Source organism: Nanorana parkeri, unplaced genomic scaffold (assembly GCF_000935625.1).
Source record: "Nanorana parkeri isolate BGI_ZX_2015 unplaced genomic scaffold, ASM93562v1 scaffold8, whole genome shotgun sequence".
Taxonomy (NCBI): Eukaryota; Metazoa; Chordata; class Amphibia; order Anura; family Dicroglossidae; genus Nanorana; species Nanorana parkeri.
The window spans coordinates 2,636,242-2,663,722 of record NW_017306276.1 but is presented as its reverse complement, the minus strand read 5'-3'; the positions used below and the strand labels follow the sequence as shown (position 1 = coordinate 2,663,722).

General features: G+C 43.4%; 1 protein-coding gene across 2 annotated transcripts in view; it reads left to right on the top strand.

Moving 5' to 3' along the window:
- Positions 1–705: 705 nt before the first annotated feature.
- The window catches only part of PDS5B (PDS5 cohesin associated factor B), an 86,773-nt gene continuing 59,997 nt past the window's right edge, over positions 706–27,481 (top strand). For both annotated transcript variants that reach the window (XM_018554259.1, XM_018554267.1), the window contains exons 1-3: positions 706–908; positions 26,839–26,969; positions 27,164–27,367. In XM_018554259.1, the coding sequence (XP_018409761.1) occupies positions 26,862–26,969; positions 27,164–27,367 (312 nt within the window). In that variant the 5' untranslated portion in view covers positions 706–908; positions 26,839–26,861. The remainder of the gene's footprint in view (positions 909–26,838; positions 26,970–27,163; positions 27,368–27,481) is intronic.

Here is a 27,481-nt window from a genome sequence, read left to right as displayed (position 1 = left end):
AGAGGGACTGTCAGTCTGTGAACTTCAGAGAGGGACTGTCAGTCTGTGAACTTCAGAGAGGGACTGTCAGTCTGTGAACTTCAGAGAGGGACTGTCAGTCTGTGAACTTCAGAGAGGGACTGTCAGTCTGTGAACTTCAGAGAGGGACTGTCAGTCTGTGAACTTCAGAGAGGGACTGTCAGTCTGTGAACTTCAGAGAGGGACTGTCAGTCTGTGAACTTCAGAGAGGGACTGTCAGTCTGTGAACTTCAGAGAGGGACTGTCAGTCTGTGAACTTCAGAGAGGGACTGTCAGTCTGTGAACTTCAGAGAGGGACTGTCAGTCTGTGAACTTCAGAGAGGGACTGTCAGTCTGTGAACTTCAGAGAGGGACTGTCAGTCTGTGAACTTCAGAGAGGGACTGTCAGTCTGTGAACTTCAGAGAGGGACTGTCAGTCTGTGAACTTCAGAGAGGGACTGTCAGTCTGTGAACTTCAGAGAGGGACTGTCAGTCTGTGAACTTCAGAGAGGGACTGTCAGAGTCTATGAACTTCAGTAAAGGACTGTCAGAGTCTATGAACTTCAGTAAAGGACTGTCAGAGTCTATGGAACCCAGAAAGGGACAGACAGAAGCAAACACAACCCGTCCACTATCCACCTTCTGAAGGGGTCGCAGAAAGCGGCACATCAGCGGATGACGTCACTAGGAGGCGTGGCCTGGCCTTTCCTCCGTCCGCCGCACGGTGGCACTGCTCGCCCGCTATGTGCAGCGGGTCTCGCTGTTCCCACAGCCGCTTCCATTGGAGCCGCTGGTGACAAATTGGCGCCATTTTGAAGCTCGGGGAAGGCGACACGGTGCGGGTGACACGGGCGGGGAAGAGTCGGTTCGGACTACTGAAGAGCACGGGTGACGACTGCGGTGGAGAAAAGGTGAGAGGTGGCGTCAGTGGGGGTGTCCTCCGGGTTTTTCTGGAGCGGTGCGGGGGCTACGGGGAGCGGCCCCCTGCCTTTCTGTCATTGCCAGGCTGGAGATCCGGCGGGGATCCCTTCTATGTACCCAGCCCTGCTTTCCCTTGTCTGTGGTGCATCGAGCCCATCCCCTGCCGTAGAGCCCATCCATCATTCTCCGTCTAGGTGTAGCCTGTACATTGTGCCTGTGTGCTCAGCACCCCGTTATATCACAGCACAATGCATTCCTCTGGATGAACTGCGACTTCACCGGGGGGGCTGTTGCCCATAGCAACCTTCCAGGTTGCAGGTGGAGGAATCTGGTTGCTAGGGGCAGCAGTCCCATGTTTGCTCCTCTTAGGTCAGCCTGTAGCCTACAACAAAGGGACACAGCCACCGTTTACATTGGGGTCCCCAGCACCCCATTATATTCCACATTGTATTTCTGGAGGAGGAGGTGACCTGTGCCTACATACAGGGGTTGCTGGGCTGATCATGTTGCCCATAGCAACCTGCCAGGCTTATGATGGGGACCTCTGGTTGCCATGGGCAGTATTCTGGCATTCGCTCTGGGTTTAATAGCTCGGCTTGTAGCCGGCAATAAATGGGCTCCGCTGCTATTCATATCGCGGGCCCTAATAGTGGCTTTCTCATTGTGAGGAGCCCCTGGAAGATTATAGAGCAAGTGTCCTCTTTAATTATATAAATGCCCCAAAAGCTGTTCTTGGCTCTTCATTTAGGGGCCCCTGTTCCTCTGTGCTTTATGTAGGGGCCCCTGTTGTTCATCTGTGCTATGGGCCCCGGTGCTTCTCTGCTTTGATGTGCCAGATATGTTGACATCGCTGATTGGGTGTCTGTGCTCATCACCCCATTATTGAGCACTGGGACCCTCCGCTGTGTAATCCTATTGGGACCCCCCCCCCCTTTCGGTGTGTCATCCTATAGGGACCCCCCCTTTCGGTGTGTCATCCTATAGGGACCCCCCCTTTCGGTGTGTCATCCTATAGTGCCCCCCCCCTTTCGGTGTGTCATCCTATAGGGACCCCCCCTTTCGGTGTGTCATCCTATAGTGCCCCCCCCCTTTCGGTGTGTCATCCTATAGGGACCCCGCCGCCCCAGCTGTGTAATCAAGCGTGTTTCTGTAGGGAAGAGCATCTATTGGGGGGGCGACTGACTAAGGCCACTTCATGGTGCAAACCTGGAGGAAAAGCACAACTGCTGCCCTTAGTTGTGATTTCATTTGACAGATGACAGCTGATTGGTTGGAATCGGTGCATGTGTTTTCACAGATTATTTAGAAATACGAAGGTTTGATGAATGAAGACTTAAAAGAATACTCCATCTTTATTACCATGCTTCATGTTACTCCCATATTTAGAGTATACGGCTCTGTGCCCTGCAGTGTCTTCCTTTTTTTCATAAATTGGATGACTACAATTCCCATCTACCACCATTGCACAGGGACTTGTAGATCAAACTGTTGGCGCTATATAAATCCTGTATAATAATAATTTCAAAGAAGCACAAGTATGGTGATATGATGTCCACTGTTTACTTCCTCCAGCCCCATGACAGAAAACAAAGTCCGTACCTCTTTACTGACCTGGGGATGGGGGAAGAGCCTGCAGGAGTCACGACTGTAATGCTCTGCGGGCTTCAGTATAAAATGTGCATTTAAATTAACTTTTTTTCTTTTTGTTAATGCGGTTCCATTTTTTTATTTTTGCAAAAGGTGGATTATGCCTTTGGGCTTGATCACACCACATGCGTGTGCTAATTGCTCTGTGTGATTAACGTGTGCTACTGTGGAATGCACCTTCCGTGCGGGAGGTGCGTTGCATTGTCATTCATTTGAATGGTACCCCAAATGCACATCTCACCTGCGGTGCTCCTGACCGTGCTGCATCACACCTTACCGCAATAACTTGCAGTGCGGGGTGGTTGAAAAAAATAATAATGCATGCTCAAGTTTTTTCAACTCAACTGAACTGCAACGCACAGTGTTGCGGATCTGCAGGTTGCGGCATGGTTGACCACTTTGAAATGAATGGCAACGCAAGGCACCTCCCACACTGGTAACGCACGGGGGATGTGTTGCACGGTAGCGTGCGTTAATTTTGCAATGCATGCATGTGATATAACCAATCGGTTTAAGAATTGGAAATATCAGTAGTTTTCACTGTGTGAGAATTGTCACAGAGTTGGTTGAGATGGGGAGCAGCTCCAGTTTTCATCAATCTGCTTCTGATTGTGATCTGTACTTTTGTGCTTTTTGTTTACTTTTGTCCTTTTTGTTTGTCTAAGCTGTTACAGTGGGTCTCGCACTCTATAGGCGATCATTAAATTATTACTATACAGGATTTATATAGCGCCAACAGTTTGCGCAGCGCTTTACAATATAGAGATGGTAAGGAGGGCCCTACCCCTGAGGGCTTACAATCTAAAAGATGCCCCTTGAGGCCAGGAGAACACATGTATTAGGCTTTGGCAGCATCTTGTGCTGGTGGTTTGCTGCCCTTTTTATGCCACGCAGATGTGAGGAGGGCTTCCACATTCCTATGGATGAGCTCTGAGCACAGTCCTTTCCCTTTTGTCTTTATATTACAACAACCCGCCCCTTCAATTTGCATGGCTCCTGATGCTGAACATACACAGTCCTGTCATTTAAAAAAAAAAAAAGTTATTGCCATTTTTGTTCTGTATTCTGTGAATGTGAAACACATGGCTGAAAAATGCATTCAGAATACCTCTTGGCATTGATTTCAGAAATGGTGAAGCGTACTGGCATGTTTGTGCAGGCAGGACAGCAGGTAAGGTTGGGAATTGGCCTGCCTGCTATGAATGGAAGTCATCATGGTCTGTACTAGGTTCGGGTGATGACAAATTTGCCGGGTTATGATTGTCATCTCCTTCATGTTGTACTGATGTGTGGAGGGATACTGCTGCATTCCTTCGGCCAAGCTCATTCTCCTTGTTAATATATCACCTGTCACTTTTCTGTGTGTGAGGAATGCCTTGTGCCCCGTTTTTATGTCTTTTGGGATCTGTGTATTTTTTCTGTGCGGTCTCTAGCGCTGTCATTTCAGTTCTACCCCTAAAGTGGTTGTCATGTACCGTGTGTGGAGCCGGCCGTACACCACTACAATTATCATTAGACAAAATCTGTTTGCAGAGTGTTCGATTACTCAGTAGTTAATGGGGTCAGATCGACGATCGTTTTCGACCACAGGGACAAAACAAGTGGGCAAGATGGAAAATTTTATTGAATTAATTAAAATTCTAATAGGGACAATCCTTCCCCCCCCCCCCCTTCCTTCAAAAATCAATTATTAAAATCAAATGAAATTTCAGTGATCGGTAAGTCTGTGATTACATTATCGAATGTTCTGATGAGAATGTTCTTATGAACGTTCATACAAAAATCTAGCAGCAGCGTATGGACAGCTCTGTCCTTTTCACTTATACCCCCACGTCTCTTCTTGGGCTGGTCAGTGTTACAGCTGAGAGCTCCTGAAAGGTTTCTTCAGAGTTCAAGTGTCAGACAAGACAAGAGCTGACCTCTGATCTGTTCCTGTTCATAGAGATTTCCTTCATTGTGTGAAGATTTAGTGTAGGTAATATATACAGTTGATCAATACTTTCTTATTGTTCCAAAGTGACTTTTATTTTCCTTCTGAAACAAATGTAATTGAACATTTTTTTAATGAAAGCTTAACTCTGGCCACAAACTTTCATTTATATATAAAAAAAAAAATCCTTTCATTTAAACTGAACCTTCTTTGTGTATAACTGGGCTCAGACTGTAGATCCTCAAATCATCTCTAAAGCCCCGTTTACATTGAGCGATTTATCGCGCGGTAATTCCCGCGATATCGCGGCAAATTACCGTGCAATATCGCGCTCCAATGCATTTCAATGGGGCAAAGGGTCCTGCTGTCGTGTGTCGCTACAGCAGGACCCTTTTTGGAGCGGATTTAGCCGCGATTCAAGCTTGCTCAATGCAAGCTTGAACGCGATATCGCGCGGCAAATCTCGCGATGTCGCGCAATATGCAAATCGTGCGACAAACGTGCGATTTGCATATCGCGCAGTGGGAACGGGGCCTGAATTGGTGCTGACACTGCCCTTCCTTCTTAGTTCACGTTCATGAGGGAGCTTGGAGCGGTGACTACTTTACAACACACACAGGGACCATAGGGAACAAAAGTAACCACCCTCCAGAAGGAAGGACAGTGTCGACACCAATTCAGAGATGATTTGAGGATCTACAGCCGAGTGATACACAAATAAGATACATTTGTGTTAATAGTTGAGGTACTTGAATGTATTTTTTAGATTTAACTCGAGTTTAGTGTCACTTTTTATATAAATTTTTCAATAGCCACAAATGATATAAATCCACTGTAGGTGGACCAAATGCCTTAGCAAACCTTCTTAGTACCTTGTAAAAGTAGCAGTGACATCACTGTGTTGTACCTAGCCTGAGCAGAGCTGTGGGAAGGGTCCAGCGGGCTACCTGTAGAAAACCTACAGGAGGGGGGCGGAGACGAGTCCAGTCACTCTGCAAGGGGAGAGAATGGCAGTGACTGGTCTTTTTGACAGAGGCAAAGGTTTCACACTGGACTACAGCACAATGTGGTAGAAATACACAGAGCACAACAAGATTCAAGTGAGAATAAACATGTCTCTTGTATTCAGACAATATTTGCTTATCCTGGATTCAGTTTAAAGTTATATTAAATTATTATTTTAAAATGATTACTGTCATTGAAAACGCATGTTCTTGGGTTCCTGAATTCTAAATAGTTCTTATTAAAGTGAACCTTTCAGTGAAAAACCTGTATAAACTGTCATAGTTTGCTGTTGGTGAATAGTCTGTACATATCCTCTGCTTGTAAAAATAGCTATCTGGACCCAACGCAGACCATTGTTCCTGTCAATGGAACAGAAAACAAGGCAAGTCTTGACAGCTGTCCCTACAACAGGAAGTGAAGAGAAGTCTACCAGTGGGGAGATTTGTTCCGGTGACAGTTGTCAAATGTGTAATTTTCCCTTTTTGTAGGTAGATTTCTTTTGAAATCCTGTTGTATCTCTGGGGCAGGATTAAAATAGCAAACATTTGAATGATACACTTGCAGTTCTAATATGCTGCTTGCCGTTTTCTAATGCTCCCAATCATTTTAGTGATGCAGCATGTAGGAATTTTTCAGAAAGCTTTGCGTGGTGTAAAGGGGTCTGCAGATGGTGATCATGGCGTATCAGCAATTTTTAGTTGCATAGACGAGCATTGTTTCCAGTTCTAGCAGAAACTCTTCCGCCAACTAGAAATTGCCAAAGAAAATAATCGGAGAGATTTGCAGCTGCTGCAGATCTCTACTAAACTAAGTGTGACCTGGCTGCATGCTTATGATCGGGTTCCATGCTTCTGATTGTAGCTCTAAGAGCATAAAGCAGATGTGGGATGATTGCCGTCTGTTAGCATAGAAAACATTGATAAAGGGTTTTTTTTTTTTAACAGCGTGCACGGCAAGCTTTTATGCTCCTTTCCACCAGATGTGTTGGCATCCTTTTTTCAATGCATGCCAACGCAAGGACATCTGAAAATGAATGAATGGTTGTGAATGGGAGCAGTTCACACCAGTGCGTTGCATTTAAGTGCGCTGCCCTCCACTGAAAGCAAATTAAGTAGAGCAGACAACTTCTTTTAAACTCAACGTAATTAAAGCGAATCGTTACACTCAAAAATCAAATTCTACCAATGCATCCCTCTATGTATGATGATTAATAATAACATGGACATGTCAGGTGTAAAATGCTGTGATTGAGAAATACGTACACTTGCAGAGCAATCACTTCCTGCTTTTGAAAGGACAAATTACTTCAGTTTGCCAACGCAATGCACACTGGGATTGCCTTGTCTTCAGCAGAGCATTGCTGGGTAATCTCACAAGCTCTCGGGGAAAGGCATTTTCCTCACTTGCTATGGTGTGCATGGTCGCATGTCTAGTCACATGTGCTAGAAATCAGGAAGTAAAAGGAGATCTAGTAATCTGCCCTTAGTTAACATGGCCACTGTCGGAAGACTGGGGAAGAAAAGAAAAATAAGATATGCAAAGAATACAAAGCCAGCAATTATCTAGAAGTATGTGTCTGTAGATTGTCATTACTAAACTTTCTAAAGGTGTGTTTGTTGTTAATTAAAAAAAAGAAAGTCCGCTTTAAATGCGTGTTTAATGCATGTCAACGCAGTAGACCAACACAAGTCGGAACCAATAGCTTAGTGTAAAAAGTCAAAACAACAAATCCAAAAGAGAACCCCCCCCCCAAAAAAAAAAGCACCGTAACGCAATGCATGCTGATAATAAAAAAAATAATCTTACATTCATTAGTTAAATAAACATATTTTTCTTGCAATTACTGGTTTTCTACTTCCAGGTCCTCTTGGGCATTAGTGATGTAGCCTATGCCTAAGAGATGCATCCTCTGAAGGTTACATCAGCAGAGCATTGCTGGGAAATCTCATGAGATCCCAGGTAAAGGCATTTTTCTTCCCCTGAGCTTAGAAAAATGTGATTACTGTATAGACAATTTTAGGGCCCATACTTATCAGAGGTGTCTTGATACCACGCATGATCACATATCCTAGTCACATGAGCGAGAGTTCCAGGATGTAAAAGGGAGATGGATTAATCTGCCCTTAGTAAAAATGGCCACTGTGAGAAGAATGGGGAGGAAAACAGAAATAAGGAATGCAAAGAAAAAAGCCAGCAATTATCTTGAAGTATGTGTTTGTAGATTGTCATTACTAAACTTTTCCAAATCCGAACAGGGAAATCAATCGATAGCCGACGAATCGACGATCGAAAACGTTGGTAACGTTTTCAATCGTCGATTTTAATCGACTAAATCGATTAACTGTTGCAGCTCTAAAGGTGTCTGTTATAATTCTAAAGATATAGGTAAACTTCCTCTTTAAGGGGTTCATTTGTAAATGTTCCCTTTTGCACAGCACCAGCGACCCTAGATGGCTCCGACGAGTTTAGGAAATGTCTATACTCATCAGCTTCATCTGGGGGGAACTAAAGCGGTGTGAACATCATTCGCCTAGCTATACGCCGAGTGACTGCTGGAAGCCTTCGGTCCAGCCGAACTGAAGGTCTGCTATACGCGCTATTCACAATAGCCCGTACAGCAGCCGAAGAGCTCAGCCGAGCCGAACACATATGCTTCGGTTGTACTGAGCCGCACACGCAGCCAAACCAGGGAGAACGGTCCAAAAGCCTACCAACCTGACTGCCGCAAGCTCCTGCACCTGTCAAAATGAACAATTTGACATGTGGCGGACCAATGTAAACAGATAGGCGGAGCTAGCGGTGATGTCACCGCAGACTCCGCCTATCTGTTATCATTGGGCCAGGATGAATGACAACAAATGGGTGGAACCAGCTGTGACGTCATGACTGGCTCCCCCATCTGTCATTCTGCCAGAAGTTTTCAATAGCGATTTGACAGGTACCAGCTGAATAACCACAGGCAGAGCCAGCGGTGATGTCACCACTAGCTCTGCCTATATGTTTGAGAATAGGGGTGAACAGCTTTGAATGAACTGTTGAACGCTCGTGCCAGCCGATCCAGATGTTGGATCAGCTGAGGCGAGCGCGTTCTTCACTTCCGTTTAGTCGAACACGCCGAAGCTGTTCAGCTGAACCAAATTGAAGTGAAGAGAGCCAAAGCCAGCCGTATATGGCAGAAGTGAATAGCCGAACGAGGTTCGGCTCCCTTCACTTCGGGTCGTTTATTCACTTTGGCAGCTTAGTAAATAACCCCCCTACATAACTCATTAAACTCAAATGCCATTTCATCACATAACAACAAGTGTTAATTTCACAAACAAATACCCACATGGAGTGGAAACATTGTGTCACATGAAATGGCCATTTAAAGAGACTCATTTTTATGGGGGGGGGAATAAAAAAATCGGCAACAATCTTTCCATAAGATTATATGTAAAATTTACCTTGTTTTGTGTATTTAAATCTCCCTGTAAATTATTGATGATATAATGATGAACAGTCCTGGGGCGGATTCTGGGCACCACCATCTTGGCTCTATACTGTCCTGCTCACGTGCATACTTCTTTTTCCTAATTTCAAACTGATCTGAGTGGCTGCCATGTTTGCTTTTTTCAGATTTGTTGCAGACTTACAGTGGAAATCTTCAGCTGCCTTGTAAAGATGATGAGCTTTTGGCTGTCTGGCTATTTGTGTATTGCATGTCCCATATGTGGGAAATCAGATTTCTAAAAGCAAGCTAGATGTACACCGATAATTTTTTTCTCTTTCAGCTTCTAGTCTGAGCGGAAATAAATAAGATTGCTCATCCATGCTAAAGCGTAGTGATGGAGGAATCTCCTACTGCAGCTATTGTATTTTTACAGTCAGCCCCGTCAGCTGTCAAAATACATAAACAGTGCCTGCATCTGACTGCATGTCAGGCAATTCTCCACCCGCCTCCTTTTGATTTATGTTGGATGTTGGACGGGAGGCAGCAGACAGGGCCACAGCTGGGCGAAATTTTAGAAAAATGTGATTACTGTATAGATAATTTTAGGGACCGCACTTATCAGAGGTGCCTTGATACCACCGTGTAGATTCTGAATGTATGCAATTAAACCTCGGTTTTTAACCTGAGTAGTAAAACAGAGTTTTATGTGCTGACTAGATTGAAAGTTTGCTGGAGACCCCTTTTGTACTTCCATCTTGGATGTGACATCCCCAGGCAGACTCGGAGCTGTCACTCAAATGACGCTCTGTAGTATTCCCTATTATAATTTACGTCTGAGGTTCACTGAGCAGTCTCTTATTTGCCTGATGACAGGATATAGAGAGAGGCTGACGGCAAGAGCTCACACACGACAGAGCACTGAATAATGCAAGCAGTGACATCCCCTCCACTCCGCACATCTTACAGTCGGCTCCTGCTTTGTGTAAATTTGTGTGCTCCAACAACTCTGCACCAAATGGAACTTTTATTGAATTACTTTATGGGTGCACGCATAACAAATCGATTTATCTTTACTAAAATCTGAATATCTGCTAACATGTAACTGTGCAGGCTCCTGCTGTCTGCCTACATAGCAGCAGGGGAGGCACAGACAATAATTGACACTTCCAGGGAATGGTCGGATTCCTACTAAAGTTACACAGGCCACAACATGGGAGTTCTTTTTTCTGCTTCTTATTCTCTACTGCTGCAAGGTTTTCATTTAAAATGTGAAGTCTGCTGAAAGGGTCTTTTTAATGTCAAAAGCTATTTTTTTTTCTAATTATTTTTTTTCCACCTCAAACAGCTCCACTCACTCTTCAGGCCAACAGTTCACTTCCGTGAATAAGAAACTAATCTCCAATAAGTATATAGTGTCATTTTAAGAATAGACAATGGATTGTGCCAATGGATTGTTTAGTTATCCATACAGAGTGATAGGCAAACCTGAACACTCTACTGAGGACAATTCGACACCCGTGATCAGGGCTGGACAAATCCCAGGAGCTAGGTAGTCAATGCTCCTTGAAAATTACAGCTAGCACCAAGGTTTGAGGTTCCCTCTAGGTGTCAATGGAGCTCGCTCCTAAAACAAACGTGCCGGCTCTTGAATTCCACATTAACTTGCCCACCCTTGCTCCTGACAAACATCTGGACTATAAAAGTCCAAACAATAGCAGTGGAACAATGCCTGCAATGCTGTGGCCATCTTAAAACCACGTAAGACCCACTTAATTTTAAAACACAAGCACCATTTAATCCTGCCTGACTGGGGAATCAGTACTATGTCATATACTGCTAGACTTAACATTATAGGTCTCAAAGGAAAGATTCCAACACCATGGTACTTGTATTTGAATGCACCAGCTACTGCGCTCTTGGGTTTATCCAGTTTTGTAGATTTGTTTTTTGTCTTTGTTTTAGCTAACTCACCACATAAAAAATTTACAGAAAATGGTTTCCTCAGTCATTGAACTCCAAAGCTCCACTTTATCATATTTTACAAAATCTGTCAAAGAATGCTTAAAGTAATTTAAGAAGATAAAAACACTGTAGACATTATTCTTCATCACTATAATATACCGTGCAGTCGAACCATTTAAAATTTAAAGCCCATGATTCATTTAGGGAAGTGTGACATTAAAAGCTTGCAGAAGATGTATCAGAACAGCAGCTCATTCAAAGGGTTCCTCTTATTTACTATACATAGATAATTCACAAACACAAACCTGAGGGTTTCTCTACAGACGCTAGTCATATCAAAATAAATTACTACTTAATTTAAGCAAAATTAGACTGCATGAGGTATGAAAAGTGATTCATACTGCATCCCTACCGTCAGTTTATTATTCCAGCCTGGAAAATGATAACAGATAAGTTCATTGCTGCTGAGATCACAACAGGAACCCCCAAACACACCATTACATGTGGACACACGAACCCCAGTGAGATGTGAACCCTAAATCCACAGCAAGAGATATGACCACTCGGTAGATTCGCAGTATGTCGCTATACTAATGTACGCACACTAAGGCTGCCCCTTCATACTGAGTGGCCTGCCAACACACCACATTGGACCAAAAAAACTCATATGTATATCAAATAATATGGAGTATTTTAAAATTACCAGATTAAAAGTTATTTAAAACAGGGAAACCGCTACTGCTAACTTATGAACTCAAGGACTGTAGTCATGAACTTCACACAGTCACGGCCTTTGAACACGTAGGGTACCGGTGACGTTTGACTCGTCCAAAATCTATCTAGTGACCCATTTAGTAAAGTCAGGATTCTGGTGACAGCAGAGATCTGCTTCATCAGCTTCTCTCCAGCATCTTAAGCTGGAGAGTGACACGAGAATGCGGAAGTGATTTAATAATACACCACTTCCGCATTCTGACAGCGGAGAGGGGACCGGAGGGAGATCGTGTACCGACCTCCCTCTGATCCCCTGTGACAGAGGCAGTATGCTGGTCCTGGGCTCGCACCGGAGCCCGGGACCAATAGGCGGCGGATCGCTTGTATATTAACTGGCATTGCTGCCTGTTTTCAAATAACGGCATTTCCCACTCGCGTGTGCCGCGCCCGAGCGGGCGGATGTAACAGGACGTGTATACACGCCCAGTTACATCCAAGAAGCTCCCGGCCGAGCGGTAGTTAATCATACTCAGAAGACAATAAAAGCTTCATTTTTCATTAAAGTGTATTTACACTTTTGCAGCCAAATTTTAGAAACCACACTATGTTTTTTATGTGTTCACATTCACACAGCATACCTAAGTATGTTTCAGCTGTTTCTTAGAGCAGATTATACATAGGAAACGTTTGGCAGCTTCTACTGCCTTGAATAGCTTAGTGCAACAATAGAAAATAGAGCCCTTCATCAGTTCAACAAGTTACACAACTTCTGGAGAATGTATTGTGCAAGTCATCTAAAATAACTGGGACGGGGAATGTTACAGCAGCTTTTCTCAACCAGAGTACCATGGCCCCCCCGGGGGTGTCTTCTGCCTTCTCTCAGCATCATGCCTTTCCATGGTGCTGGCAGGCTTCTGCTGTGAAGGGGGACCGATGATGTGGGGGTGGGGGGGGGCTTCTGGTAGTAAAAGGGAGAATCTGATGTACTGGTAATTTTAGATTGGGCTACCTGGAGATTTTGCATACTTTTAAATAGGGCTGCGGAAATTAACAATTAATTTCTCGATTTAATCGTAAAACTTTTTGATCGAATAAAATAATTTTGATCAAAAGTGAAAACACCTCTCCGCCGGCTTCCGGGAGTCCTGTCGGAGATCCGGTGACGTCACGGACATCGACGTCACCGGACTCCTCCCCCCTTCCCCAAGTGGCTCTGTCGGCTAACGAAGGGAAGGGGGGAGGAGTCCGGTGACGTTGATGTCCGTGACGGCTAACGAAGGCTTCCCTTTGTTAGCCGACGGAGCCACTTGGGCCGGTGAGTACTTGTTCTGCACGAGCGCCAGCAAAGGCATTGGCCTATACACATACAGAACAGCAATGAAGTAATAAAATGAACTAGGATCACACTATTCCAGCATGTTGTTATTATTCTGAGTTGCCCCACTCAAGCGGCGGCCATATTGAGTGGGGCATGTGAGATTAATAACGTGCTGGATTAGTGTGATACTAGTTCATTTTATTACTTCATTGCTGTATGTGAATAGGCCAATGTAGTTGCATCTGTATGTGCGTTATAATCGATATTAATCGATTAAAAAACATTTAGATTAATCGAACACGAAAATTTTAATAATTACCAGCCCTAATTTTAAAGGGTGCCATGACTGGAAAAATGTTGAGTAACACTGGGTTTACAGTATGTAATTTGTCATGCAGAGAGTGCAAGGAACACTACAGGCAGACAGCCACTTCTAAGTTTCACATTTTCATATGCATCCCTAGCACCATCATGTACAAACCATTTTAAAGAGATCCTATCAAAAGAGACAAACCTTGATCTGTAACTGCCCTCTTCCTGAGAATACTAGCTTGTGTCTGGATTCATTATGTTCCAAACTCCTGGTCTGCATACCTGCTGCAAGTCAATGACTCAGACGGGTTTCCTATAAACTTCTAAAAGCATTATTTGGTTGATGTTTTATATTGCTTTAAAGTAGGGATGTCCAGGTACCAGTTTGGATACCAGTTCAGATACTTGGCATTTTCACAAGAACTACCGGTGTTGATTTTCAATAGTTATTTCCGTGTGATTTGCCTGTCGCATTTGGGGTGACATTAGAAATTGCACCAGAAGAGCATTGTGCGTTTCTGTAAATGCACGACTGTTACACATGAAAACGTATGAATCCCCTCACATTGACTTGATGGACTAATGTCTTTATTCAACCTCAAATACTATGTAACATTCTCGGAACGCGCAGCTGTGAATCACGCCTAAGGCTGGGTTCACACCTAGGTAGAGCTGCAGCTAACGATTATTTTCAAAATCGATTAGTTAGCCAATTATTAAGTTCGATTAATCGGTTAATCGGATAAACAATAAAAAAGGTTTTAAAAAATGGCTCCAGTGATGGGACTACTAGATTGTATTGAGATTGTAGTCCATCGGGCGGATCTGGCAGCGGTGAGCGTGAGTTGGGGAGGAGGTGGGGCGCGCAGCGTGTGTGGAGCCGTGAACAGGGCCAACTGATCGGAAACCGATTAATCGATTATTGAAAAAGTTGACAACTTTTTCAATAATCGATTATAATCGATTATGTCGATTAGTTGTTGCAGCCCTACACCTAGGCGTATTGCAGAAGCGCGTCTGTCGCGCGATTCCAAAGGCTACTTGGCTGTATTCCAATGGAAAACGCCCTACAAAACGGCCCAAAGTAGTGCCTGTACCTTTTCAGGCGTGGGCCGTTTTGTAGCGCGTTCGGGACGGGCGGAAATACGGACAGGTGGGAACGAGTCCATTGACTCCAATGCAATTTATATTTTTGAGCGTTTTGTAGAGCGTTCTTCGAGCGTAGAACGTGCTACAAAACGTTCAGGTGTGAACGAGGGCTAAGGGTTGGCTGTAAGTATGTATATGGCATATGACAAGCAATTTATACAGCAAGGTTATACTGCAGCTATTGAAATATCATTGCACAATTCGGTGGAATATACAATAATCAATCCATGTATGACATGCAGAAACCCACGTCGGTGCACACTACTGAACACAAAAGCGCATAATGACCTGTTCAGGTCAGCCAACACTTTCTACTGCATCGGCTGAGGGAGTGTATGGGAGGTTTCAAAAAAGTCTTTGTAGTGTTCCCTGTTAACACTCACATGAACAAGGCCTTCTAGTTCCATTCCAAAATCATAAGCGTATGACTGGCTTGTCAAAAGCTCCATAGTGTATGAGCATGTCACATGACTTCTCTGGAAGAAGTGAAGTTAACAGTTTTAAAGTGACACTAAACTCAGGAGTTAAATCTTATAAATGCATTCAAGTTCCTTAACTATTAACAAAAATGTATCTCATTTCTCCATCATTCGGCTGTAGATCCTCAAATCATCTCTGAATGGGTGCTGACACTGTCCTTCCTTCCGGAGGGTGGCTACTTTTGTTCCCCATGGTCCCTGTGTGTGTTGTAAAGTAGTCACCACTCCAAGCTCCCTCCCAGGATGGACTACAATCTCATGTTTAGTTCATCACAGAAGGAAGCACACTCAAGACCATGGGGAACAAACCTAGCCACCCTCCAAAAGGAAGGAAGAGTTTAGTGTTACTTTAAGCTTCTTGTATGCAGGTTCAGATGGCTGCTTAACATGGCCACGTGTGTGATCATTGACCAGTATAAAATATAACCGACTACTTTGGCTAAATTTTTGACTAGTTACCTATTTCATAGCAGTGATATAAAAGATGCAGATCGGAGAAAAGGGGCCTTAGAAGAGTCTGTGCGCCCACAGGAGAAGCTTACTGTATAAGAGTTGTAACAATTGCTGCATGCTTTCTGTGGCTCAGTGACAAAATGCCAAAGCCGAATAATCGGATAACGTGGCCAGAAAAAGGCTAAAACTATGGCAGGGACCTTGAGGTTGAACTGCAAGGCAGATTCAATGAGCCAGAGTATTACTCAGCCTCTCTGGCATCTGAAACCCTCTCGCTATAGCAAACATTTGCAGTATACAGCGGTTGGAAAAAGCACACACAAAACCACATCAATTTGTAGCATGTAACAATAAGGGCCAGCTTAGGCCCAGCAGCCAGCGGCTAACTCCCTTAAGTGCTATCAGTGCATGAACCTATGTCTGCCAACATTTTACAGTGATATTAAAGTCAAAAGGATTTTAGGCTACTTCAAAGGCGGATGAAATCACTTACAATAGATGCTCCTCCATGTTTACAAGTTGTAGTTTCCTGCAGAATCAGCTGGTCCCCCGAGCACTGGTCCTGATCTCATGTTTTGGAGTGACTTCTTTCTCAAGCAGAGTGCTATGTTGTCACCTTTTGTGTGTGCCAGTAAACTGTCTCCACAAACACAGCAAATCAAGCCCTCCCTCCTAGCTAGTAGATGAACAGTTGCTGGATTCTGTTCTGTCCCTTGTGATCTTGTACTGGACAGTAAGTTCAGGGAAGCGGAGCTGAGAGGTTTGGAAGCAGCTGTTTAGAAACATGATGATGGTGTTTGGGCAAACATGTAAAGCAATTCTTTGCTGGGCAATGTATAATTGTTTGATCTAGATTCATTATTGAACAAAAGATTTGATAGTTTATTACTACTGTAAAGCTGACTTTGCTCGTACAAGCCACAGTGATATCACTGGGTCTTCTCACTGGATACTGGGAAAGATAAGAACCCCAAATCTCAGGGAAGAGGCTCCAGCACTGTACAGGAGTAACACAGTGGTGCGCGTTTAGGCAACGTGTTAACTTGTGATGCACTTGCAGTGCCATTACTTGTTAATGGAACCCCAAACGCGGCCGGTAAGATGCGTGTTTTTTGCCCACACCTCAAACACGCACAAACACATGGTCAATAACCGTGAGAAGCTCGCAGGTGAAAATGCTGTATGAGCTTTATTTGCCGCGTTTGTCGTGTGTGCGGCAGCTCATTGAAATTAATAGGCTGACGCACACCAAAACGAGCACAAATGCAACACGCAGGACCACGTGCTGAGAGTGTACGTGAAGTTTGAACGGTGCTTTACAGAAACCTGTGCTGGCAAAAATGTGGGGGCTGCTACTGCTGGCAGCTACTTTTGTAGCTCTTTAGAAACAATTAGATCAGTTTTCAGTACAGTATACAGATCAGATCATTAGCATGACTGCCTGGCAACATGTTTTAGAGGCAGGTCAGCAATGGCAGCCACCATATTTCTCGTTTTCTTTAACATTTCTGCAAGCTCCTGAGCTCTATCTTTACTTCACCAACACACAATATTATCAACATCATAAACAATGATAAAAAGTAAACTTTATTACACAATCTCCTTTCCTCCCCAAACCTAAATTAGGCCCCACCTCTGTTGAACCGTGGAATGTCAGAGAGCGGGCCGTAATTACTATTTAGGCAGAAACTGAGGTCCCATATACAGCCGAAGTGTGGGATCAGAAAGGATCCGCTGGTATCAATCAGAGCACAAGTACAGGCACCACCATCTTGCCTGTACATCATGTGTCTTAGGTGCACCTTCATAGAGTTACATTGAGCAGGCCGTGGTGCATAATCAGCACTACCCAACATTTCAGCACATCGCAGGGAGCACAATGGCACCCCTCTGCGCAGGTTGTACCCAGAGAGAAGCTACATCAATGACTGGTGCCATGGGGGCATTACACATTGTACTCCTGGAAATGAGCAGCGTCTGTTAGGCATATCAATACTGCATACTAATTATGGAATTCAGGAGCCAGTCTGTCCAATCCATGGGCCAACAGGATGTTTAATTAGTGTTTTGTTTTTTCTCTCAAAAGAGCCAGCTCAGCTGACTAGAGAGAACCTTGAAATGTTAGGCACCAGCTGTAATTTTTAAGGAGAATTTGCTACCTGGCTCGTGGGTTTGTCCTGCAATAGCAGACATCAAGACACCTGTGTGCACAAACACTTTAGTAGATTACTATGCTATTAATTAGTCATTAAAACAGAGGCTGAAAATAATTAATGTAATGGCAAACTATCACGATTAGATAATTTGGCACTAAAATCCTAATTGTGCAAGAACTCTTTAATCAGGGGCAAAGTAGAAGAATTTTTAATACATGCAGACTTTTGTGATTCAGGGCCATAGACATTGTGATCTAAAGAAAAAGCTAGATTTTGTTTTTAAATTCTTTGACAAGTTTTCAAGAATAAATGCAAAGGTATTAAGCAAGGGACAAAATTCCCGATACAAAAGTAGTGGGCGCAGCCACCGAACACGTACATCAGTAGATTTGTTTTTCACTTCTGGAATCCCATCCAGGGGAAGCAACCAGTCAATTCAATAGATTGTGACTACATTTTCAAACAACTGTTCAAACCAATAGCTAATTGATTTCCAAAATGGAATCCCATAAGTAGAAGAGTTACATGAAAAATTTATCAGAGTTAAAATTCTTCAGATAAGTAAAAATAACACTGGAAAATAGCACTTGTGTGTGCGTTACCATTTTATTTGTTGTGGTTGACTTGATTAAAGTCCAATTTAAAATCAATTTATCAAAGGTGTGTGCCTGACCAGCTTAAAGCTCATATATATATATATATTACTACAATGTGATTGCACAATCTTCTTTAAATTTCCTGAAACTGTGCGATATTAAAACCTACCTAAAAAGTCTAGGGCTGCAACTCATTTTCATAATCTATTAGTTGGCCAATTTATTTTTTCGATTAATTGGTTAAATAAAATAATTATATACCATCCTTAATTTAAAATGAAATGCACATAGTCAAGATAATTCAAGCCGTGATTTGTCATAATTGTGATGATTATGGCTTACAGCAGCGGCGATCGAGATCACCATAGAGCATAGAGCGGACGTTGTTCGTCTTCTCTGTGTAATCAATGAGACCGTAGCGCTGTAATCACAGCGCCACCAGTCTCAGCGGTCACTAACTGCAGCCTCTGTCACAGAAGCTATGACAGAAGCTACGGTCTATCAAGTGCTCCATAAGGCGCATCGGACCTCCCTGCGTCCTATGGTCCGGTGTGTCTTATGGAACGCAAAATATGATGTATGTATGTTTTCAAATTGCAATAGCAGGCTGGCTATTGTACCAGCCCACTGCTTGCTGTGCCCGCCTCCCAGCGTGGAGGAGAGAGCTAGGGGATCCAAACTAATCGATAATGAGAATAGTGACAAATATTCTCATCGATTAGTTGGTTGCAGCCCTAAAAATGTCCAAAATATTTGTACTGATCCAGCATGTCGTTGGACTACAAAGTTTTCGGTAGATCTAAGGAAACTAAACATTGTGATTAACTTTATTTAAAGTGGAAGTGTACCCTGTAATTAAAGTCTATCTTCTGGGAAAACAAAAAAGTACCCTTTGCAGTAGAGCTACTCCTGCAATGCAAGGGTTATTTGGACATTATGTCTAGGGGACTGTGGTAAAGAAGATTTACCTACCTGATCCCTGCTCCCACAGGGCTGCTAGACCTGTCCCCGCAGCCTCTTTCCCCCTGGACTCTGACAGTCCAGGACTGCTGACATCACATCCAATGCAGGTTCCATTGACCTGCATTAGACATGAGGATGCCAAGTGAGTCCGGAGCGGGAGAAGAAGTGAGCACTGACTCCTGGGGAAGCAGAGTTCAGGTAAGTAAATCTGCTTTACTCCAATCCTTAGACAAAAACGAGCACCTAACCCTTGCAGTGCGGGGGTTGCACCCCCTGCAATGGTATTTATTTGGCTGGCCAGAGATGGGCTTTAAAAAAAAATAACAAAGTACATTAAACAGCCATATAACACATGTACCCTGATAAATGCTTGGCACCATCTTTGGCTTCTGTCCAAGTTCTGATTGTCCAGCAATCAGCATTGGAAAAGTACTGGCCATTTTACAATAACAATATGCAACTCATAGTTTCGCTCAGCCCTCCTCATGCCATCTACATCTTTGACCGCATCAGGGCACGGAGGAAAAGTTTCACAGTCAGGCTTTGCAATCACAAGACGTAAACAGCATGAGGTGGGCTGAACACCACCATGAGTTGCTTATTGTTGCTGGTAAATGGCCGGCGGTTTTCCAATGCTGATCCCTGGACAACTGGAACATGGACAGAAGTCAAACATGGTGCAATGCGTTTATCAACGTACATGTGTTATACAATGAGTAATTCTAGGGCACACTTACATATATAACTTATATACCTCCTCATGTATCACTTGCCCCTCCCTTTTAGATTGTAAGCCCTCACGGGCAGGGCCCTCCTTACCATCTTGTCTTAAATTGTATTGTGACTGTAATGTCTTCCTTATATTGTAAAGCGATGTGCAAACTATTGGCACGATATAAATCCTGTATAATAATAATATAGCTATAAAAGACAATTCAACTCAAACCCATTTTCTACTTTTTATGCTCTTAATGTTTCATGAACTCCATTGGAGAGTAGTTCCCAAGTTTACTTCTCTTACCTTGGCATTTTCTTCCAAGAAAATCCTCTTCTCCATTGTCTATACAGCAAATCAAAGCAATATTCAGTGGTATTACCTGGTAATGGGTGTACTATGTGGGAGCTGAAGAGCTGAGATCATGCCACTCAAGTCGTCCTATCATGAAAAGAAGCAGATTGTGATTTACCAAGCCAGTTTCTGTTTTTAATACATCTGGCAGATTTTGCTGCTGATTTGAATGCTTAAAGGAAGCTTCTACTGATAGAAATACGGAGTTGCCATCCTTGACTTGTTAACCACTTGTGAGTCCCCGGCCTTTATTTCGCCTGGAACATTCCCTATACTCAAAGCGTATTTTTCTGTTTTGGCACTGTCTCGGTTCTCCACCTTTATATCATTGAGACCCGGTGCAGACCTCCGCGTTCCGCAAACGCGCGGTCCTGCACAATGCAGGCAGCGATTGCCACGCAGCAATGTACCTTTTTTTTTTTGCGATACAGGACGTGCGGCTGTTTTAGTGTTCGGAATCACAGGCGGAATTGCGTCGGGAAACCGTACGATCCGCCCGGTGCGACTGGGGTGCCATTGGAAAATGGCACCCACAGCGTGATCGGTTCACACCTTGGCGACTCCTGGCGCGCGGAATTGTGCCCGATTGCCGCACTTTGAGGTCGCCAAGGTGTGCATCGGCCCTTAGATAGAAGCTGACTGGTTACAGTGAACAGCTGCTCCAGATTCTGTCTGCTCCAGTTTTAGAAAACTTCTCCCAGTGTGTTTACAGTGATCTAGTACAAGTGATTATATGGAGTGCTGTGTAGCAAGATAAGAAGTAGCTGAGTGCTTAGTCACAGACAGTTGGCACTTCCAGCCTAGATGTCGCCCTGGACCTGACAGAACCCTCTAGTCTACATCTTTGTTTTTTTGTGTTCAATTTTGGTAATTTAAAATGCACAGAACAGACTTTTATTAGGGCTGCAACCAACTAATCTATTAATAATAATCAATAATGAGAATAGTTGTCAACATTCTCATTATCGATTAGCTGGTTGGATCCCCTATCTCTCTCCTCCATGCTGGCTATTGCACCAGCCCACTACCTGCTGTATTTACATTCAGCTGCCATCTGCGGAATCTTACCACTGGCAGCTGTCATTCCCCTGCTGAAGCTATTCAAGTGCCGTGTGCTTACAATACAATCATTAACAAAAATAATTATAAAAGGTAGTAAAGCCATTTTCGCTTTCGGGCTGACAAATCCTGCTGCGGGAGATGCGTTGCAGTGCTATTCATTTCAAGCGCAATTGCAAAAAATTGTGCATGCCGTTTTATTCTGAAGTAAACTCTAACAGTGCATTTGTATATTTTATTTTAATTAGGGGGTATTATTTTGAATTTTTTTTTTTTTTTTATCCGATGAATTGAAAAAATAATCGGCCAACTAATCAATTATGAAAATCGTTTGTTGCAGCCCTAAGCTGAAGTTGCCAAATGCACCATATCAGCAGGTTTACTAGTTTTTCATAACTGAGCAGAAACTGCAGTTTGGGTGAGAATTGCTCCGTCACGCAACACTAACAAAATTAAGTTTTATATAATTGTTTGGGGACAAATAGAGCTTTCTTTTTGGTGGTATTTAATAACCATTTAAAAAAAGTAAGAAAAAGAAGTAAAAAAAAAAAAGACAAACATCTGAGAAAAGCCAGTTTCTCTTACTCTTGTTTATAATCATTGCAAATAAAAATGTCAGGACAGTATGAATATGGAGCTTGGTAATAGTGCCAAAAAAACACAGGAATAACATATGTAGGCGCGATGGGAGGGTGAAAGGGTTAAAACTCTGTCTCTGCTGTAAAACGGAGGGGAGGGCTTGGCAATGTGAACATTGGCAATCGCAGTGACCACAGAGCCGGTCCGATCGCCTCTGTGTCTAAAGCCAGTGTTTTCCGCTTTCTAATTACCTCCTCCCGGAACAAGGTGCCAGTGGACCGGCCGTTTTTACTACAGTGGCCAGTCCGCAAGCGGTTAGTTATACCTACTCGGCTATACCCTTGAGCTAAGACTCTCCTTCCTCCTGTGTGGGTTGCAGGTAGGACCTGGAATCGCCATTAATAATGTCGCTTTTACAGAAAGAGGTGTTCTAAAATTAAGTATATGTTGCTCTGTAAATTTAGATACAAAAATTCCTTACTTAAGATAAGATTGCTAATGGAAGCTTCATAATTGTGTGACATTCTTAGTCATGTTCTGCCTTAGTGCTTCCAAATTGTTCTTGTATTTGTATCCTTGGTGTGCAACAAGATGCAGCATCCAATAGAAATGTGTGCTGTAATCATTTTTCTCCTGTGAATCTAATTTGCCTGTCTTTATTATACGGCAGCAATATTTAGCCTTTGAATGGCTTCATCTCTCACTTGAACACCTGAAAACCATCACCACCATCATTATTCAGACATCCAGGGCAAGCCTGACAGGACTAAGGGTGCCCACACACCATACGATAATCGTACGATAATCGCGGGAAATTCCGCGATCGTACGATTATCGTAAGGTGTGTGTGGAAGCCGTGCGACCTCTACTACTGTAAGGTCGCACGACTTTAAACTTACGAACATGTTCGAAAACCCGCCGAGCATCGTACGATGTTCAGCAGGTGTGTAGCATGTTCGTAAGATAAAAGCCGGGCGGGCCGGTGTGCGCAAGCGCACATTGCCGGTTCGGCATTGCGGTAATCGGAAGGCCGTCCGATCATCGCAAGTACGATCTGCCTATTTTTTAAGTACCTTACAACCATCGCAAGACAAAAGTCTTGCGATGTTTGTAAGGTGTGTGCTCAGCATTAAGCTGCCCATACACCTTACAATTACAATTATCTGCAGATTTTCTATGGTCAGATGGAAAAGGTGCAACAGATTCCTCCATCTATACTTAGCGTGGATGGAGTAATCTCCACCTGGGCCAATCTGTTGCACTTTTTCCATCCACAGAAAATCTGCAGATAATTGTAAAGTGTATGGGCACCTTAATGGTATAGAATGAGGCCATGTAACTAGGTTCAGCTTCTGGGAGCATTTCTTTTATTAGCTCGGTGAGCGGGTTGATGAGTGATTTTGCTCAGATGCCATATGGTTTCCTCTAATCAGAAGCCATATGTTCCTCTATGGTCAGCCAGACCTAAACAGGCGTGCCTTACCCCTGACTCTGTCTGGGTCCAGGGGGAAAGAAATAGTAATGGAACAGAGTTCCATTTTGGTGGACCTGATCGGGATGGATCAGGGGTATTCTGATGTAAACAGACACAATGCCGCTTATATCCAGCTCCCCGTAGTCCTAACATGGGTCTGCTAAGTAAAGTTTTGGAGAAAAAAAACTAGACACACTTCGATGTCACATTGTTAACATCTGTTCTGTACTGCTACAAATGGCAGGGCACCTGACCCCGGCTGGTTGGAAAGGACAGTGCCCGTCCTTACAACTTTATTTTTACAAGGTTTGTGTTGGGCAAATACGTTTACTTTGTGTTCTTTTCTGGTATTTTATGCTTATTTCTCATAGTTCTTCACGTTCCTCTCCTTCTGGCCCCACCCACTTTTTAGAATACTGTTGGATGCCAAGGGTAATGTGTTGACGGATGGAACGCCTTTTGTTGGTGAAAAAAATGCCTTCTGGGGTTCAAAAAAGGCCGTACCTATTGGTCAAGTTCAATCTACCACACTAGAGGTGACATGGAGTATACAGAGAGAGTCTTTGCTCAAGAATCAAAGAAAATAGAAAGTTTCTCCCAGATGCATCACCTTAAATATAAAAGAAAAACATAAAGTTAACGGAAAGCACCTAAACAAATCAGCGTTTCTGAAACTTTGGTTAGTTTTGTCCCATCATCGCAACCTTAGCTGCATCTGAGAGTCACCTTTGCTATTATTTTCTGCATATCCCAGCCTACCGGTACTGCAAGCATTAAGTCAGGATGCTGTGTTCTACAAAAGCATTGCTTTTATAAACCTTATGCTGCCTATGGAATCAGTTATTGGTAGCTGACATTTGGGTATGGGTATAGTATATTCTTGCAGAGCCTTAATGTCACCCAGGGACCCGAAAGCAGCTGATAAAGCAGCAATCTGCTTCCCCAGCTTCTTCTCCTGGCTCTAAGAGTTGGAGAATGTGCACAGTGACACCGGAAATGATGTAATGCACATCACTTCCGGGTCCAGTGATCGGAGGAGAGATCAGCCGCTAGAAGCTTGCCAATCTCCATCCGTTCAATGCGGGGAGACCCGTCGTGTGTGTGTGTGTGTGTGTGTGTGTGTGTGTAAAACTATACCAAGTTATACCTAGAAGCAGGAGGTTTTAGGTATAACTACTTCAGGATAGTATGGGGGTTTTTTTTTTCTTACTGTGGGCGGTCCTGAAGTAGTTTACTGAACAAACTGAAGACAGAATCTGACTGGTTACTATGGGCAACTGCTTCAAATTCTGTCTGCTGTGTGGTTTGCTTATCTGTTCTATGAACAAACCTCTTCTTGATATACTCTGTCTTGTCAATTTCCGCTCTGTGTATATAAAGTAAACTACTTCAGGACCGCCCACTGTAAAAAATAAATAAATATTCTGGCGACGTACACTGTACGTCGTCAGTCACGAAGGGGTTAAGCGCCCCATTATCTGCCATCCACGGATATTGATTGATTCCGGATAAATGTAATTTCTGGCTGCTTGAGAGTTACTTTTAAAGATCGGTCTAACTAATACTATACCATAACATAAAGTCCATAAACTCTGTATTGACTTCATATTAATATTGTAATGCAGTAATCAAAAGCAAATTAAGACATCTAGACACACTTGGTATTAGTGCTTTAAAGGAGAACTATGGGGTCAGTGTTTTTCCCCATAGTTCTCTTCAGGGTCACGGGAGGACATAAACTGTCGATCCACCCAGCTGCGTGATTGACAGCTGGCTCTTCCTATCTAGAGGCAAAGCCAGCTGTACCCGCCCCCGTCCGTTCCTCCAGTCAGCGCTGGAGGAGCAGGGAGGGGGGGAATCCCTGCAGGGAGCCGTGAGTGACCGCCACGGCTCTCTGCCGGGACAGGATCGAGAAGCGAGCGACGGTATGTGTTCGCTCACTTCCCGATCTATTGAGCCGACCTGTGACAATTTCATTGTCACAGGTCGGCTCGAACTATGAAGTTGAGTGTAAATTACTCGCCTCATAGTTCTCCTTTTAATACAGGTACTGTAATGCAGTACTAGGAGTGATCACTAGGTGGCACTTGTTTGCAGATGATTGTTTCCTGAATAATACATGACGGAGATCAGCAGAACCGTGAGTGGACAGTGGAAATTTTTTTTTATGCTGGTTAGATGAGAGTTCCGGTTAGTTGAATTCTGGATAACAGAGTTTACTGTATATAATCTTTCTGTGTGCTGCCCTTGGGTATTGTGATTAAAAGTAAATAACTAGTATTCTCTGCAAGTGGGCTTCCTTTTTTTGCCATGGTCTTCGGGGTCCCCCCCTCTTGTTTGCGATCAGTGACCACGGCAAATTAGGTTAGACAGCACGGAGCAGAGTAGAGAACGCTTCTCTGCTGCGTGTGAATAGTGACACTGACTTCCTGTCACAGGAGAATGAGCACAGTACTGTGCTGGAACTCCTGGGTTGGAGGTGACAGGGTCAATAAAGAGAACCTCCAAAAGCTATCACACAAGGGCTTTTAACCCCTTGTGTGAAAGCAATAAAGTGAGGAAAAAAAAGTCAAAAATAAAATATATATATATAACAATTAAAAATGGAAATACATAAAAATGGAAAAAGTAAACTAAATACAAATAAATTATATAATAAAAATAAAAAATATTACAAAGCAAAAATAAAAGTAAAATAAAATCTAAAAAATTAAAACCAACCCCTATCATCTGCATGCGAATAAACGCATGCATGGGGCATTGTGTGTGTGTGAGCAGAGTGGGCGATCCGTTACTGCACGACAATTGTGCACAAAACCGCGTGGATGGCCAGGCGGTCACAGAATCACACACCACCGCCGATCGCGCTGGCAGTGCCATTCTCGTCTAATAGCACCCCAGTTGCACCAGACAGATTGCGCAGTTTCCCGCCACAATAAGGCCCACGCAATTGCACATAATCGTGGTTGAAAACACAGCCCGGTGTGTGTCACGAAAAAAGGTACATGTACCTTTTTTTCAGCGATTTTACCACGCGGATATAACCCCATTGAAATCAAGGAGGCCACGTGGCAACCGCACACGATCGCCCAAGTCTGCATCCACCCCAAAGGGTAAATTCACTTTCCCAAGTAATTTGGGAAAATGGAATTAACTGCTCAAATCCCCCGCTATACTTACCTTTTCAGCGAACGGTCCTTCCCATCCGCCAGTACGGGTGTACTACCTACCTGTACCTGTGCCATGTATTCTAAATTTCGCTCGCAAAATTCAAGCACTCGTTGCTCAGCGCGGTCACCTGACGGCGCTGACCAATGAGAAGCTCTTCTTGGCACTGCGAAATACGGTTTTGGTAAAAAAATTAATTAATTTTTGTATTGGGACAAGTAGATTTCCATGAGGGACAAGTAGATCGGGTCCCCCCTTTTAGTCCTAGGACATGTAGTTTTTTTCAAAATTTCCACACCCCTGCGTATTGTAATCTATTTCTGATGGGAAAATCTATTGTTAAATTACAATTTTCATTGAGTTGATTTAAAAGTTTGTTTCTCAATTTAGGTTTCAGGTCCTGAGCATGGTCAGGTACGTTTTTTTACATTTCCCCCCCCCCTATTTTATGTTATAGAGATAGAACCACGCTGTGCCATCATGGCTCATTCGAAGACGAAGGGCAACGATGGAAAGATCACATATCCCCCGGGAGTCAAAGAAATCTCCGACAAAATTTCCAAAGAGGAAATGGTTAGACGGTTGAAGGTAAGATAATCTTTTTATGTATCTGTCTTAAAAAAAATTATTTTATTTAGTGGACTATATGTATCTGCAGTGTCATGTTTTAGGCCATGTACTTCTTCATTCTTTTTTTGTTTTCTGCTCACGGTTTTTTAAGGTAGCCATGTATAAATGTACAACACACAGCAGTTAATGTAATTCTTCTTTTTCCCTGTTAGATGGTTGTGAAAACCTTCATGGATATGGATCAGGACTCTGAAGAAGAAAAGGAGCATTATCTGAACTTAGCCTTACATCTGGCTTCTGATTTTTTCCTAAAGCACCCAGATAAAGATGTCCGTTTGTTAGTAGCTTGTTGCCTTGCAGATATTTTCAGGATTTATGCTCCAGAGGCACCTTACACCTCCCCAGATAAGCTGAAGGTAATTTGCATATACCCTTTCTGTGGTAAAATGACTGCAGAGTTTTGTTTTCACGTTGACATGACTAAAAACATTAAACCTCACAAGAATGCTTTTTAGGTACGGTCTATTTTT